Source organism: Nansenia antarctica, assembly GCF_963989245.1.
Source record: "Nansenia antarctica genome assembly, chromosome: 9".
In the NCBI taxonomy this organism is placed as follows: domain Eukaryota; kingdom Metazoa; phylum Chordata; class Actinopteri; order Argentiniformes; family Microstomatidae; genus Nansenia; species Nansenia antarctica.
The window spans coordinates 20,109,173-20,121,245 of NC_137679.1; the positions used below are offsets into that span (position 1 = coordinate 20,109,173).

At 42.1% G+C, this 12,073-nt stretch overlaps 1 protein-coding gene across 1 annotated transcript; it reads right to left on the reverse strand.

Annotated features, from left to right (window-relative positions):
- Positions 1-9,691: 9,691 nt before the first annotated feature.
- Positions 9,692-11,799, reverse strand: LOC308165447 (gametocyte-specific factor 1-like; the record flags this gene model as incomplete). The annotated part of the gene is made up of 6 exons (XM_080539603.1): positions 9,692-9,770; positions 10,022-10,085; positions 10,392-10,478; positions 10,578-10,704; positions 10,833-10,939; positions 11,718-11,799. The coding sequence occupies 6 exons, from the start codon at positions 11,797-11,799 to the stop codon at positions 9,692-9,694; spliced, it is 546 nt and encodes a 181-aa protein (XP_080395729.1).
- Positions 11,800-12,073: the final 274 nt, after the last annotated feature.

The window sequence follows — 12,073 nt, forward strand, 5'->3', positions numbered from 1 at the left end:
TAGCTCCATTTGTTAGATAACCAGCCCCTTCCTAAATTATACAGTCCTTTTCAGCTACTCCCTGGTTACAGTTATATTTGTGAGATCTTTGCGGTTTGCTTAAGCACGGAATGTTTTCACTTTGTTTAACTTATTACATTGTGATTTACATCAGCATTCCAGAAGAGAGTTGTGGGCCTACTCCTCGAAATTTTGGACGAGGTGAGGAGGAGAGAGCCAGGGCAAACATTTTCACTGCGACAGCTGGGGACAGAAACAGAGTTCACAGAGCAGGAGGAGGAGCTGAAGAAGGAACATTTCCGACAAAGCATGGTGATAATTTAAAATAAAAGTTTACGGCTGCATTTACCGCGACAAATTTAAACCCCCAAAAATGTAATATACACGAAAATGAGTTCAATGTATAATACACCTGAAAATGAGTTCAATGGAGATGGCAAAATATTTAAACTTCAAAGGGTTGAAATGATTGTACATGATTTGTAAAAAAAATTCCACACAGACCTCCGTGATGATGAGGATCGGAGGGAAAAGTGCAAGGGACTGCATAAACAAGATGATGGACAGGTATTTAAATGCATGAACAAAGACGCAGGTTGACTTCATGTATAACATAATTTCACCCATAATGCACATTAGTCATGTAACGGCTTTTCCTCCTCTCTCTTACAGATGCATGACAAATAGCCTGATGTCCCTTTTCAACATCAGTGGTGGGGGGCCGCGGAACAAGAGGGCCTTTGGGCAGACTGCCCTGTACCGTGTCATATTGGGTAGGTTGGAACCGATAACTGGGCAAGAAGCATTGTATCTGCAAGGGGTGGGGCTTTTTTCTTCTCTTCCTCTTGCTACCCTTTCTATAGTCCACAATCGGCTCCTTGGTCTTGTCGATGCTGAGGTAATTTTCCAGGCAGCATTATACTAGGTGGTTAACTTATCCTCTGTACTGTAGGCCGCCATGTTGTTGTTGATCAGGCCTGCACCGTCATCAGCTAACTTGACATGATCAAAAAGGTGTGCACTAAAGGTTTGTTGTCTATAGCAACGGCTTCAACTCTACTATCCATACACGGGGGTCTAGGGTGGGTGGTAGCATACTACAGATTATTTTGTGGCGAGTGTCAAACATTTGCTCACTATAGGAACAAGAGCTACAGGGCACCAGACATTCAAGCATATTACATTTTCTTTGGCACATAGTAGGCAATCCACAATTTATCTGGCTCTTTACTCTTGCTTTTTAAAGTTTTAAATGGGATTCTTCTGTGAAAATAACTTTTATTTTGCTTTATTTAATTACAGAGGCTGTCATGAAACTAAAAAAGGTCACAGAGGTGGAGGCAAGGGCGAGCATCGGAGATCACCTGAAGCAGGCCCCAGGCAGAATGGGCGGTGCTGGCTACAGACAGAAGACAACCTAAATGTTGTCTCATAACTGTCAATAAAAACTATTATGTTGTTAAATGTTCCTATTTAATTGTTATGTTATTAAAAATGTTGTAAATATGTTGTTAAATGTTCCACAACAATCAACATTGTTATTATTTAATATTCTTTTTTCCTTATTTTTATTTTGTATTTACTAGTTAAATGTTTACTAGTTAAATGTTTACTAGTTAAATGTTCCTATTTAATTGTTATTATGATATGTTGTTATTATGTTGTTAAATGTTCCACAACAATCAACATTGTTAATATTTAATATTCTTTTTTCCTTATTTTTATTTCGTATTTACTAGTTCCCTAAATAAATACATGTTCCTATTCATATTTCCTTATTTATATTTACTTATTACTCATGAAAATTGTATTTGTCTACTTATACTAAGTGTTTAAACGTCTAGGCTATAACAAAGCTAAATTGATGTGAAATTGGAAATTGAAACGTCTGTTTAAACTGCATTTCAACAGCTATATATAGTCTGCCGTTGAAATGCCTATAGAAACAGTCGTTTCAATTTCACCTCCATTTGGCTTTGTTTTAGCCTAGACGTTTAAACACCGGTGTTTCAATGTCTAGGTTATAATTAAGCTAAATTTAGGCTAAATTGGAAATTGAAACAACGTCTATGTTTCAACGGCATTTCAACGTCTAAACATAGACGTTTTTTAAATTTCCAATTTGGCGGGTATTTAGCCTCGATTTCGCCTAGACGTCTAAGGGCCATTTAGACGTTGTTTAGACGTCTAATCAACGTAAAATTGCTCACTGGGGTGGTTGAAATCGGCCCCTGTGAAGACCCTGATACGTCATCAGTCATATCATAGAAAAACATGGACACTCGCGATTCATTCACAACTTAAGTTTCATCCTACCAATCGATCAAAAAAGTCATCAAATAAAAAAGAACAATGTTTCATTATCAGGCCAGACCATGACAGAATAGTGGTGCTCTGTAGGCTAGCAACCTGTGCTCCTACCCTGCTAGTCTGCACTGATATTAGAGGAGTGGTAACAAGTGCAACAACTAAGCGGCTGAACTTTAGTTAAATTTCGGGCGTCATATGCCATCACAGGGGGGAAATGCGACATGGAAATATGGCAAAATGCAGGACTATCATGCACAAGCTAGCTAGCTAACAAGCTAACTCTTGTTTGGCTAGCTGGTACACACAAACACACTAAAATGGTGCATGAAACATATTACAGTATGTTGCATGTTTAGTAGGTCTGCAACAAATGTATTTATTCATTACGTTTTATCTTTGACATCCTATTTCTTCCTCCCACCATCTCCTATTAGTTTTGTAGAGGGGTGGCATAATTGGTGCCGCATCAATAAGCCGACGGACCGTTGTGCCGACAGCCCTCCCTGCATGTGAATGCTCTCCGCTTCTCTGTTACGGTACATGTGGGAAGACGGTAAAATGTGGTAAAACTACGGTTAGGGTTAGGCAGGGTTCGAGTTATAAGCTGATCTCTGTGGGGGTCTCCAAAATAACAGTGCGAAATGTTCTCATGCACGCGCGAATCATGCCCACACAGCGATGGGACTTACAAGTTTTAATTAGCTATAGGCAGTAGCGGATTAAGGTGGTCAGTGGCCCTAGGCTACTCCTTTGTGTGAGGACCCCCCGCCCCCATACACAAGCCTCCCCCCTCCCCAAAATATACAACTCACGAGCACCCTGCACACACACACCACTCATAATGCTTTACCATAAAACACTTAAACACTTTAATAACACAATAACACAACAGTGTTAATAATGCAAAGAATTAAAAAAAAAGTTTCAGTGCATTCAGTTCTGTCTCTATTGCTCTCCTCTCCCGTTGTCTCTCTGTTACTGTCCTGTTGTCTGTCTCTCTGTTGCACCCCTCAGCTCTAAATGACAGAAATGAATTAGCTAATTAGTTGGCATGTAAACATATAGTTAGGGTTGGGTACAGTTTGGGTTTTATTCGATACCGGTGACAAATCGATACTTTAAAAACGGTACCTGTACCGAAACATCATCCTCATCCTCATCCTCCTCCTCAAATACCAACATATCCTGACGCTACAGCTGCAGGCTACTCATTTCACCACATCAACAGCCCCACATGAAACAACAGCTATAAAAGCGATAGTCACACATGTATCTCGGCCAATAATTGTGTTATTTTTGCTATACAGAAGGAGCGAAAAATACATGTACACTAGGTTAGTAAAAAGTAAAAGCCACCTTACCTGATAGTGGGTGATTGTCAGATGATGGGCGGCAGGCCAAGATTTGTTCATTCCCCTTAAGTGAATAATTAATAGATTGCTCAAGTAGACAATTAAGATACAAGTTTTATTCCACACAGCGCTGGGTGTCCTCTCATCACAGCAGGCAGAGGAGAGACACACAGAATGACATTTTACAGTGGCCCTTATATCCTAGATTTCCGCTGACACAGGAAACAGCTGCACCCTGCCAATCACCAATCATAACAAATCATAATTTCAAATCATAATTGCTTTGGACTTGATTAGTTGAATCAGGTGTGCTGGTGGTGGAACAGATCAAATATGTGGAGCGGCTGGGGCGCCCCGAGGAGAGGGTTGAGAAACACCACTACCCGTATGGGATACGTCATACAGCGCGTCGGATTCAACGTCAATGAACGTCAACGTCAATGAACGTAAAAAAAAAAGACTGTTTTAAAAAAACATAAATAAATATGTTGTCCCAAGTCATATCTTTTAAGTTCTCATCCTTGCATTAGAATTAGAGCAGTTAATAGTTTGATGGTATCATGTGGTAATGCTCTCTGAAAATAGGTGATAGATAGATTCATCCAATCACCTGCCAAGTATTTTTTGAAAGTACCTGCCCTTTTCCAAACAGCTTCCAATTAAGCTTTCCTAGATGGTTGTGTGAAACAAACCACCTGAGTCAGGTTAGTAATGCTCCATCACATGTTTTAATCTGAAGCTTGATTTTAAAGCAACCCAACTTTAAAGCAACCCAGTTTAGTTCTTTCACTCGTAGCTCGGGCTGTGGGGGTGCTAGAGGAGGGAGCCTCTAAGTCCCCTGAAGACGTACAAACAAACTGCACGTTGATACGACCTTCCTAGCCGGAGATATGGCCACACTTTACAAAAACTCCCTTTTTTTTTTTTTTTTTTTTTTTGCTATTTAAAAAAAAAAAAAATCGCAAATTAATCGCAATCGCGATATCTGTCCAAATAATCGCAATTCGATTTTTCCCCCAAATCGTGCAGCCCTACTCCAGTCACCACAGTGGAGTCATGCCGCTTCCTTGGGGTGACAGTCTCTCGGGACTTGAAGTGGGGGCCCCACATCGACGCCCTCACAAAAAAGGCCCAGAAGAGACTGTTTTTCCTGAGGCAGCTCAGGAAATTCCACCTTCCTAAGACCACGCTGGTGAACTTCTACACGGCCATCATTGAGTCCATCGTCACCTCCGCCATCATCATCTGGTTCCCCGCTGCAGCGGCCAAGGACAAGGCCAAGCTGCAGCGGGTGATACGCTCGGCGGAGAGGGTGATTGGCTGCCCTTTGCCCCCCCTTGAGGCCCTGTTTAAAAGTAGGGCTTTGGGGAGGGCCAGGAAGATCATGGCTGACCCCGCACACCCAGGACACGGTCTCTTCGCCCCGCTCCCCTCAGGCAGGAGGGTGCGGTCCCTAAATACTGTGAAGGCCCGACATACAAACAGCTTTTTCCCCACAGCCATCCGGCTCCTAAATGCCGCTGACCTGACCCCTATCTATCTACCCTCCCTCCACCCCCACCCAGAGGGCTTTGGACTGTCTGGATATGAACACTTGATCTCTGCACTTTATATTTATATTAATTATGACTCTTGCACTTTGATGTTGGTTTGCACTGTCTTGTCCTGTCTTGCACCTGTCCTGCTGTAAACCGTGCTCCATGGTACCAAACCAAATTCCTAACATGTTTACATGTCATGGCAATAAAAGTGTTCTGATTCTGATTCTGATTCTGAGGTTAAGCTTGAGGTGGTGAAAGGCCGAGCAAAGAAACAGGACGTAGTGGAGGCTTTACAGACTACGTTAATTAATAGGGGCATACTAAAGGGTAAATTGTCTGTCCCTAAAATACCCGTTGGGGTTGCATCTGGGTCCACTGAGTTAACATTTGATCAACAGAAAGAATTGTTAGCATTACAGATGGAATCTCAGATGCAAGAGCGTGAATTTCAGACGCGAGAGCAGACGCGAGAGCGTGAATTTCAGACGCGAGAGCAGACGCGAGAGCGTGAATTTCAGACGCGAGAGCGTGAGTTTCAGGCACAAGAGCGTGCGAGGGACAGGGAGTTGGAGTTGGATAAATTGGCTCTTGAACGGGAGCGCCTTAAGTTGATTGCTGAGGGAAAGTTATCTGACGGTGGAGGTGGCGATTCTAAGAGGGATAATTTGTCTGCCATGGTTAGACTGTTGCCAAAGTTGAATGAAAAAGATCCTGATATATTCTTTTCACTGTTTGAGAGTGTTGCCGGCGATAGGGACTGGTCTACTTCAGACCGCACCGCATTACTGCAGAGTGTGCTTGTTGGCCGAGCTCAGGAAGCTTATATTGCTCTTAATGGTGGAGAGAGGAAAGATTATGATACAGTTAAGGCCGCTATCCTTAGGGCATATGAACTTGTTCCTGAAGCTTACAGACAGCGGTTTAGACAATGGAAGAAACATGATAAACAAACTCATGTTGAGGTACTAACCAGCCATTTCAATCGTTGGTGCGTGGCGGTAGAGGTGAATACTCTGGAGGATCTGTCAAATTTGATTATTTTGGAACAGTAAAACCATTGTCCCTGATCGCATTGCCACTTACGTTAACGAACACAAGGTGAAAACAGCAGGTCAAGCCGCGGTGTTGGCAGATGAATTTGTACTGACTCATAAGAGTCAGTTTGGTGACCATCGTTTTCGTAGCGAGGGGAGCCATAGAAATAATCAGAACGTGACTGACCTATTGGTAAATCGTACACAATTCCCTAACGAAGGTCCTGGTTATTCTGTCCCCTTTTCAAAGTCGGAGCATGGCAGTCAGAGTAGAGTAGATCCTAACTCGACATGCAATTATTGCCTTGAGAAGGGTCACTGGAAACAGGAGTGTCCTGTCCTAAAAGGAAAGAAAACCTACAGTGGGAAGGGGGGCTCTGTTAGACCGTTGGCTCTTGCAGTGCATGCTTGTGGGGCAGGAGTAAGAGTGTCTGGGGTTGCCGAGAGGTCTCCCTTTAAACCAGGGGTGATGGCATCCTCAGTATCCAGCCCACCTGCGGCTACTGAGTTGGCGGTGGCACTACAGGGCTCTGTCTCCATACAGCGAGGTGGATCCTGATTTTGGCCCGTTTATTACTACAGGTTTCGTTTATCTGGTGGGAAGCCCACAGAAAGTGCCTGTCCAGATACTTCGTGATACAGGGGCTTCAGAATCTTTTATATTGGAATCTGTTTTGACATTCTCTCAGGAGTCAAGTGTGGGGACCAGCGTTTTGATTAGAGGAATGGGGATGCAGACTTTGTCTGTCCCCTTGCATGAAATTGAGCTTTACTCTGATCTGGTCCAGGGGGTAGTGACCATTGGTGTTCGACCCTCTCTGCCTGTGGTGGGTGTGGCCGTCATCTTAGGAAATAACCTGGCTGGAGGAAGAGTGTGGAGTGATGTGCCCCCACCTCTGGTTGTTAGTTCTGGGTTTTCACGGCCAACAGGACCCGACCTTAGTGTGAAGGAGTTTCCTGAGGTTTTTACTGCCTGCGCCATGACTCGTGCTATGAGTTGCATGGACCCTAAAATTGATGATGGTAAAGAGTCTGATAAGTTCACTCCTGACAATTCTGTTTTTCAGTTTCCTGATCTGCCGCCGCCTTTGTCTCGGAGTGAGTTGATTTTAGCACAACAGGAGGATCCTGAGCTGAAGCTGCTGCTCAGTGGGATTCAGCCTAAGGATGAGCTGGAGAGCTCTGCAAGTGGTTGTTTTCTCTTGGAGGATGTGTTGGTTCGTCAATGGCTTCCTCATAATGATTGTTCTGTGAGTGACCCAGTTTTCCAGGCAAAATTTACTGGTCCTTACTCTGTTGTACGACAGGTGTCCGAACATAATTATTTGATCGATACCCCTAACCGTAGAAAGTCTACACAGACCACAGTGAATGGGGTGTCTCCATCTCTATCCACTCCTGTGGTGGCAGCAGGGTGGGAGGAGGATGTGAGTGGGCCTGGAGACTGTGTTTTGCGTCCTCGGCTCAAGACTTCTGAAACGTTGGCTGAGTTATCGGTACTGTTTGGGTTTTGTTTGGTTACTGTTTGGGTTCTGTTTGGCACTGGTTTGGGCTCTGCAGCACTTTGATGTTATGTGGGAGGGGGGTTCCATCCGGTGGTCGTTTGTTCAGATCATAACCCCCTGACCTTTTTGCATTCTTTGCAGAGTCCGAGCCAGCGCCTTACCAGGTGAATCAATGCTGCCGTTCTAAACTTTTGTCTTTAATCTCTCTTTCTCTTGCTCCTCCCTCCTTAAATAGAGCTTTTCCCGGATCCAGGAATTGCTGGAGGGTGGGCAGGTTGTAGGGGAGGTTGGGATTTTATGTTTGGGATGTGTGGCGGAGATCACCGTTTTCTTTGGCATAAATTATTGTTATTATTTGTATTTTGGATTAAATCTAGTTTTTTAATTATACCATAAATCTGGGAACAGAATTTCCAGAGACCTTTTTAGTAGGCCTCTGTTTTAAGGGGGGGGATGTGACGATCCACACTTGGTCCTATAAGGGGCGCTATTACACCTGTTGTCCTGTCGACCTTCCAGATGGGCTCAGGTGTGGTGGATCATGCTAATTGTCCCAGGAACCTTAAAGAGTGGGTTAGATTCATGGACTCTCTCTCTTCCTTTGTCGACCAGCAGCCGTTTTTGGTTGTCGTTACTATTTTCTTTATCATTATTTCTATTCTACATTATTTACGTTAATAAATCTCCTATTATTGTTATCCATGTGTCGTCTCCCTTTTTGTCACCTTGTCAAGAGCCAGGCAAGCGTAACAGTGGGCATGATTCGCGCGCGTGCATGAGAACATTTCGCACTGTTATTTTGGAGACCCCCACAAAGCTCAGCTTATAACTCGAACCCTGTAATGTATGCATGTTATTTAATTATCTTGTATCCACCTAAGGTGACTAAGAGTAACCATGAGAACATTGGAATGCTTAGAAGTTAGTGACATTACATTAAGTCCATGACAGAAGCCGATCAAAATCCTAAACTGCTTTCCAAAATGTGCATTTCATGGACAAATTCATGTTTGCAAAAAAGAAAAAGAAAAAAATGTCCACATCATCTTCAATGCAAAAACAATAATTCCCACATAAAATGTCTAGGTGCATTGATAATGTATATTTGAAATCTTAATCTCAAAGACCAACGTTAAGAATATTAACCTTTTTTCCATGATGCATTGCTGTATTTTACCATGACAAGCAACTAATCCTGCTGATTTGATCAAGACAATGTATTAGCTTAGTCTGTTGGGTCAAGCTGCCATAGGAGCTCTCCCCCTCCTACACCCCAGAGCCTCAACCTTGATATGAGCTCATCAAAACAAAAAACGCTGCAATACCTTGCCATCACAAGGACAGAACGTCCCCGCTCTACAGTCATGTGTGAGGAATAGAAAGCGACAAGGGATTTCCCCCTCTATCTATTGTTTTATTCAGCCCTACAAAGCTCAAACTTATTTGACAGCAGATGGAGATCTCAAAGCAGACATTTCTGATACAGATAATGAAACTTTGTATTGTACAACTGAAATGTGTTTAATGAAGAACTGGATGAATTAACATAACGAGGAACAATCCGTGTCATTTGCACACACAAAAAAAACAAAGAAACATACAGAGACAGAAGACATTAGCAGCAACATTCCTGGTGGAGCCCCGCCAAAACACAGCACAAGCATTACCCTCTAAAAGTAAATGTCATAAAATGTACAAAAACCAACAAAAAAAACCACACAAAAACACACAAAAAGCCAGTCCGTTAGCTTGAAGTTCTTCTTTTATGCTGAATGTCGAAACATCTCGGCTCGTCCTCCTACAAAAGTTATCGGGGGGGGGGGGGGGGGGGGGGGGGGGGGCATATTTAAGGGCACAGGGTTTAAATCAAAGAAGTACAGCAAAACATTTTTATTTTTTTTAGCACTTTACATTTTGCTTCAGTAACCAAACTGGCTGACAGTAAAATATTACTTACACATTTTCCAGGGAAGGGACTTTGGAGCACGGGGTCCAGGCATAAGGTTGTTAGTAGTGCTCAACTCGGGCCTGTAAAGGAGGATCAGTTTGTTAGGATAGAAGGAAGGTGTTCTTAGCCCTGTAAAGGAGGATAGAAGGAAGGTGTTCTCAGCCCTGTAAAGGAGGATAGAAGGAAGGTGTTCTCCGGTTTGACATTAAATCAACTGCTCCAGTTTGAACAGTTCACATGATAAATACCCTATGAAGTAAGCATCCTGTGGAGGAGAAAGAGAATAAGACATTGTATTGTGTGGTGGAAAAATTAAAGATGAGTTACACACCTGTTCTGATCGATCAGGTGTGTGGACACGCCCCACACGAAAGGAGACGCAACGCCATCTGCCTCTGCAACAACAGAAACAGCATTATTATTACAACATCATACAATAACCTTTCCTTGTTCCACACCCTGCTGGGCATGCTTTGAAAATTAAATGGTTGCCCGAATTAGGTACAGCTCCCCAATGCATTCAGTTATGCATAGAAATGATCAGTATGTCACTTAATTAGCACGGCATCTGTACATCTGAAATTTGCATTGGCTCAAGTGTGCATCAACTTCACACTGGGATATTTAGTCACTCACATTAAAGTCATAAAAGCATCTTTGGGCTTGAATTAATCACAGGCCCAGCTCACTAGAGTACCAACCTTTATCCCAGTCCTCCTCACATTTGGTGTTTGGTATCCAGGTGCTGACAGGGACGTGCCACTTGCTCTTCACCTCAGCACTGTCCACTGTTAACCAAAGAACCTGGTTAGACTCACTACAAGGAGCAAATGGGTTTTAATGACAAAGATAGTATCATTGAAGATACAACAACATTTAAATCTTACGGTCTTCGCTATTCACAGATCTCCTGTCCTCACAGTTCAGGATGTGGTGTGATAGCTCATGTTTGGGCATCAGGTGGCGGGCATTGAAAGGGCAGGTTTTCAATTTATTGGCCAGTTCTGGGTGATTCTAAAAAGACGAAAAAGATGCTTTACGAAAAAGAGCATATTTGAGAACATCTCATTTGAGATTTCAATGTCTTCAACGGCAGACTACTCCTACAACAGTTATTCCACGACAAGCACTACAGTTCTTACCTTACTGCACTTGATCAGATGGTATGGGAAGCGGCTGCCACGGATCTGGTGGTTCTTGTCATATGGACACTGAAGGAGTTTGTTTGGGTCACTGGCATCTTTTATTTCTATGAGCAATGGTAAGAGAAATGTGAATGAGAAATCAACATCACTCAATTCAAATGTGGGGTAAAGTGTGGTTCTTTTTAAATATACATATAGTATATAAGATAGGAATATGTGAAAAAGATAGGAAGGACATCCTAAGAAAATCTTTGTCTTTTTCAATATTTTAACATATGGACATTTGATTTTAATTTTAACAATATTGAGAGATGGTGGCAATATAACTAAACAAATACAACTTGAAACATCTTCAGTCTTAAAATACTTCAGATAAGCTATAGTTTTATGTAATAAAAATGAATAGTTTAAAAGATAAAGTTGAATTTCATCATGTGTGTTCCATTTCTGCATAGCAGTGACACCTTGTTAGTTCTAGATTCTATTGATATAAATTCCAGTAATTAGCATGTATATGTAAAGAGGTAAACCTTGATAACTTTTGAACCATACATGATTTTCTCATGCAATTCTCTATGTGATGGACATATTTATTTTAATCTAAAGTGAAAGCAAAATGATTTGTGTGGACACCCTACATAGGGTGTCCTAACTTTTTCCTCAGTAGGAATTGGCATCTTTGTTCATATTTTGTTATACATGATAAGTTACATTTTCATTGTTTTTGTTTAAATTACATCACCTTTATCTATAGATATTGTTTGAAAGATCAAATATTGATGTAGTGTCCTAATTTCTTCACACTGTAAGATCTTAAGGACTTTCAAGAGATGAGTACAGGAATATTTCACAATGGTTTCATAAAGCTTGTGTTTAGCCTACCAGTGTCTTCGAAGCATTGCAGCTCCTCAATTGTAGCAGTGGTCTTCGTGGGAGTGCAAGTTGATCCCAATGTGAAGGCCATCCTGTTAGCCAAAATGAAATGAGCAGAAATTAGTGATGAATTCGTTAGCTGAAAAAAGAAAAAATACATAAAATGAAAGAGCTATGCTAGCAAGCTAGGCCTAGGATCAAATACAACACTTACTTTTATCCTAAAAAGATCACTGGCATTCATGCAGCAGCATTCAAATACTATTGTTTGGAATGTGCATCCAAACTGACATTGGTTATGGTTACGCTGATAGTTTCCAAAAAAGTATATCAAGCGTTATGCGTTTATCCTTCCCCCAACCTTC